Genomic DNA, 5,958 nt, shown 5'->3' on the forward strand with positions numbered 1-5,958 from the left:
CAATAAGCCAAAGGAAAAGTACACTGGTGCAATGCACATTGTTTTAAACATACATATCAAAATATTTTATATTTTAGTGTTTAGCTTCACTTTAATATTAATGGACACATTGTCATTTTGGATAGATGTTCCAAGACTATGGCATGCTTTTATATAATGTAATGTGTTAACAGTTTAAAATGAAATAGAGTTTTTTACTAATTTCTCAAGAAACAGTGGAGTGGAAGACCCTACAAGTGAAGTTTTGCCTCTGGATTCCTGGGGGCGCTGTATACAGGAGCTGGACACAATCCCCCCGGGGGATTTCTATAAACTGTTTGTTGTTTTTTTAAAAAAAACAAACAAACATTACTACTCCCTTTATTCATATGATCTCTGAGCTATAACCCAGAAGTCCTGCTCTCACATAGGGGCTATTGATCGCTGCTGAGTTTGGGCAAGACACATAACTACTTACCACAGGTCATTATGTAGCTGATGATTTACTAGTCTTGATTAAAAATAGCCCCAGGGGCAGACAAAACAAAACTGCCGCACATTAACCTGTTTATTGCCAGAGAGGGGCAGCAAGGCACCACTGAGCTGTATCCCTAATTAGGTTTATGTTCCATAAAAGCCTCCCCCATAGAAAGAAACTTCACTAAACGTGAAGTTTAATATAAAATCACTGTACGTTTCTGCCTCAATCTCCAACTGTAGCTGTACCTAAAGCTACAGGAAACCAAGAGTTGGGTCATCACCAGGTAATATCAACCAGATGGGCGAACAGGATCCCCCTTCCAGTCCCAGACACAAAAGATATGACTGCATAGGAGTTTACGACTGCCAAGCTGTAATACGAGGGGGGCCGAGACATACAAGAGTGTGAATCTATAAAGAACAGAGGGGGTGGGATAGTTGGGGGAAAGGTAAGGGGGTAAAGCGAATGTCTGCACTTGGAATAAATGGGAGGAAACTTAAAAGAAAAAATAGGAAATGTATTTTTTTTGGGGAGAGTCGCTGAAGGGAAATGAGGATATGGATGGGAGTGTGTGTGTAGCGGAACAGATTCTGGGGCGGGAGGAGTTTCAAAGTAGCATAAGAACGGGGGAAAAGTCTAAAAAGTTATGGAGGTGAAGATTTACAATAATTAAAAACTGTATTGAAGTAAATCAGACAGATACAAGCATCAGAGTCGATGGTTATAAAGGGACAAGCAGTAGGATTCCAAAGCAGTCAGTTACAGGAGCTCACTTCCCGTGGTTCTTATACACACTCATTTACTAAAGGGATTGAGGGGATCTGGAGGATGGGAACAGCCTAACACACCAATGACAAGAGCAGCCAAATTCTCCAGTGCCAATCTATGTCCTCTAGCCCACATGGAGCCTGGCAGGGAATGCCCCCGTGTTACCCTCTGACACTCACCTCTGCCTATCCGGGAGGTAGAAATCCACCGAGAACCCAAACAAGCTGCCTTCTGGTCCAGTGTACACTTCAGGCTGCTCCACAGCCAAGTTAAATCCATGCACCCAGCCGAAGGTGAGGAGGAGGAGGGCTGACAGCAAGGCACGCGTCTCCTGTGAGCACTGCATGACTATCGGGATACTTTCTGGATTGTGGGAGATGGGACCATGTGAAGTGGGACCTGGTCAGATACAAGCTTACTTTGAAAAGCCAAAAAAAAAACTACTCCAATGAAGAGAAAAGCCCCTCCTAAAATTAGCTGCAGGGTGTTCCCTACAGAGAGAGGAGGGGCACCAGTGCAGCCCTTTCGCCACCTCCTTTTTGTTCAGCGAACAGATCCGTTTTCTTTCTGTATGTGGATTTAATTAGGCCTCTTGTATGTGTGTTTTCTCTTCTCTCTCATTTTGCATCTTAATAACCCAAACTTCCACAGACTGATGCCTAAGGCAATTATCCTAAACCGCTTTGTTTCTGGTGAGCTGTTAATTAAATCATACGTGTGACTGGACAGAAAGGTAAACTGATTTCACATCAAAGTCATGTGGGGGTAAGATGTGTAAAAGACCTATTAATGGAAAGGGGACTGTATCAACGACATTTAAGGTTAATGTTTGTAAGATCACATTAATTGCAATAAGTTATAATGAAATATGCAAAATTGTAATGAGAGTAATTATCATTATAATTATTAGTGCTACTAACATCACTATCATTGCTATTCAGTTTGAGTATGACGTCTTGTTGTTTAGCAATAACATAGATATTATATAAAACCAGCTTCTCTGCCACTCACAGAGAATGTTACTGTATCCAGAATAAAACAAATCAGTGACATCATTCAGTTGTATGCACATAGTAGGTCATTGTTCTTTAAATGAAGGCATGAATGGAGTAATAGCTTTCAGACACTTTTTACATATGGCAAGAGGGACAGCCAGCACCCCCCACCCTCCCCCTTTTTTATCACTCTGACGTCAGATTGATGCATGACCGAGATCACTAGAATGTTGGCCTTTAGCACAAGATAAAACGGAGTGCAGATGTGAGAGATAGTGAAGCTTTCTGGCAGTGGCCAGCAAGATAACACATGGCTAATCCCAACTGTAAATACACTACCTGAACGCATTGCTACTAGAGATGAACAACATTTTCAAACCTATTCTGCAATTCTCCAATAAAGGTATCACTTCTATAATACTTTTGTCTTTTTAATGCGAAAGTATTTAACATCACATAGATTTTTCAAACCTATTCTGCTATATATTCACCTACTTCTGCATTTGTTTGTGAAAACTTTTTTTATTTTGACTCTGCAGCTGCAATTGTAGTCTATAAATTCTGCAAAATGAGAACAGTGATGGATCCAGAGGAGGGTGATCAGAGTCACACACAGCATCGATGTCCCCGCAGGCAGAGGGTCTTGCCTCGCTAATCCACTTGTGTTTTAGGAAAAAATTGAGTGGACAGCATGAGAGGGTTGGCAAACTTTAGCTCGTTGGGCAAGACTCAACTCAGCAGCCTATTAGGAACATTTTAAAGGAAAAAGGTAGCCCAGTGATTCAGCCCAAGGTAGTCCACTATGGGACCGTCCTGGGCGGCAGGTGCTCCCCTGTCCACCAACCCAGCCAGCCTGTTCCTGCTTCGCTGCCAGGTGCAGCCATGCAGTGCCATACCCAGTAGCACACTGATTGGTGGCTGTTATATAAGGGTTATATAACAGCCACCAAGTTGTTGTCTTCTATAACTCACAGTTATAGAAGACAACAATTTGGGTGATATGGATTAGAATCTCTTTGGAACTTCCATATAAACAAGACAATAGCACAGCACTCTCAAGACTTGATATGTTGTGAATTGTGAAAAAAAAAAAATTCAAATTGTTGGTACTTTCTTAAAACCTAACAATATGTATATATGCCACAAGCAACTTATAAGGGAGGTGGCAATAACCACATAGGTTAATTTTTTCAATATCAAAGTCAGTTAATTAGGTCTAAGGTTGCTAAAATCTGTATTGTGTTAGACAAAATGGTAATATGATGTCTGTCTCATAATTGTAGTAGCAGTGGACCACTTGCTTATTACCTTGTCTGCGAAAAATCACACCAAAAATGATCCAAAGTATTGGACCAGTGTCAGGTCCAGGTTGAGTCCATGATTATCCTATGAGCAAGCTTGGTCTAGTCCATCTTGCACCTAAGTAATAGCTCTCCCACAGGTATCTGTACAACTGCTGGATATGTTTAGTTTTCCTTACTGAATTTTAGTTTCTTATAACAGAAGTCTGGATGTACATCCAGAACAGAACACCTGGCTGCTGTGACGGCAGACACCCCCTCGTACCATATCATTTCACCAAATATGAATGGCCCAGCGCAAATAATTAATCTTCCTAAACCCATGATTTCCTTATTATATAATATGTTATTATTTTCAATGACTTTTTGTAGAAATGTAGGGCTCCATAGACAGATAAGTTAAGATCTATTGAGAGCATTATTTATCTGGATATTGTTATGTACTGCTATGAATGGGAGCTGCCACCCTGTTTGCACCCAGAAAGATCTGGGTACAAATCTTGGCAGAGCTGCAGGAAGACTTAATAACGCCCCTGACTTGAGTAAACTACTGCTGTGTTTGTGTCTCACCCTAAATCCTAAAACCACCCACAGGGCCTCCAAATACATTGCCCTCTGTACATCCATTAAAAGGCTTGCATTTAATTACAATCACCTGGAGTTTCCCAATGAGACAACAAAAGTGAGGAAAAAGTCATCAACTAAATGTAGTTTTATTCAGCCTAATCTCACATTACTGTCCTGTTATGGAACTCAGCCTTGTAGTTTGTGTCTGGAGAGGACAATGACCATACATGAGACATAAGTGCACGCAGTCATTGCATGGGGCTGATTCACCAACCAGTGAGTTATCTCAGACACTGATGAGTCAAGCCCCTAGAATAAGACCAGGAAGTTGTATGTCATATGTAATAAAATAATTTGCTGAGTATACCCAAGAAAACCTAGATCTGGGGGAGTCAAAAATGCAGAAAAGTTCCTTTGTTTATAAATGCGTTACAGTTAGGAAAATAAGTTGATTATCAAAGGAAAATATGTTTATATGTGCTCCACAGTTTGTGCACTTAAAAGTAAAAACACAAACTACACAGCGAAAATTCCTGAAATTTAGTGGCATTGAACTTTAGTGCACAGTCTCTCTAGCACGCTCCTACCCCACTGTGGTGTGCTTATCTAAATAGCAGCATGTGTTTCCCTGTCCATTACTAGGATAGCAGAGGGCCAGCAATGGGATTGGATTAACCCCTGCTGACCCATTAAGAATCTCTAGCACTACTAGTATGCCGCTTGGAAGCGCTCCATGAAATCAAGGAAAAAATGTCCATATGTCTAAATAAAGGAAAGACTAACAGTACAGAATTTATTTTTTCAGTAACATGTTTTCTCCTTATAGTGAGCCAAATGTAAAAACAGCAGCAGGATTTACAAGTGCTCCATTGTATGTAGAAATATGATGTATACATCTCTATTATTCCAGGCTCTTACTTCTTCCAATGATAATATACTTGTCATCAGAGTTTCTCAACCCTCTTTATAAGTATATCCAGCAGGCCATGTTTTCAGGATTGGCCCTTTGTTGGGTCATTCTTTTAGATGAACTCACTTGCATTTTTTATACATATTCTTTATACATTACATGTGTTTGAACATCTGGGATCTCAGTTATGAAACGTCATACAGACTGAGCTTTGTTAGCATCTCTAGAAACGACTGGACATCTTATTAAGACTGTGAAGGTTACCCCCAGGCCCCTCAAGATCTATATGAAGTGACCCTCCCCCCCCCCCCCCCCATTAAGATCTGATTCATCTTAAAATAATGCTAAACACTGCAATAGACAATGGCATGGAGTACAGTGAGATACAAGTGTGCCTAAACTATATAAAAGGATACGTAACAAAAAATGTTATCCAAATATCTAGTGCTCCCTACAAACAATGGTGGTGTCACACCTTGACAAAGACCCCAGAGGCGGTGTCGAAACGCGTCGGTTAGCACGGTCTATCCTGATTTGCAGCAGCGCTCTACTATCCGGACGAAGGTTGATTGCCCAGCTGATATTGCCCAGGACTTTTACATCTTCACGCTGGTTTCCTCCGTCTATCCGGTACGAGTGTATCAGCTAGCTTGTTTCAGGATTTTTAGAAAGACGTTTCATCCCACTGAATGGGTTTATAATTGTATGTGTTTTATAATAAATCTCGAAGGTATTATACTAGATCCTTCTCTCTCCTCTCTTCTATACATTGATCGGAAACGTGAGAATATGTAACGTTATGGTATGGGAGAATTCTATTCTGGAGGAAGATATACCTTGCGAGCATACTTACATTCATGTAAGTGAATTGGTGTCTTTCATTCCCATTCTTTATATCTCTTTTGCACCTGTAGTGGTGTCATTATTCATTTAATTACCAGCACACTCTCTATAGTG

The 5,958-nt window shown here is 40.6% G+C and overlaps 1 protein-coding gene across 1 annotated transcript in view; it reads right to left on the minus strand.

The window, feature by feature from the left end:
- The window catches only part of ITGA5 (integrin subunit alpha 5), a 68,214-nt gene extending 66,553 nt beyond the window's left edge, over positions 1 to 1,661 (minus strand). Inside the window, exon 1 of the mRNA XM_075199240.1 lies at positions 1,408 to 1,661. Within this exon, the coding sequence (XP_075055341.1) occupies positions 1,408 to 1,574 (167 nt within the window). The 5' untranslated portion in view covers positions 1,575 to 1,661. The remainder of the gene's footprint in view (positions 1 to 1,407) is intronic.
- Positions 1,662 to 5,958: the final 4,297 nt, after the last annotated feature.

Source organism: Mixophyes fleayi, chromosome 2 (assembly GCF_038048845.1).
Source record: "Mixophyes fleayi isolate aMixFle1 chromosome 2, aMixFle1.hap1, whole genome shotgun sequence".
Lineage (NCBI taxonomy): Eukaryota > Metazoa > Chordata > Amphibia > Anura > Limnodynastidae > Mixophyes > Mixophyes fleayi.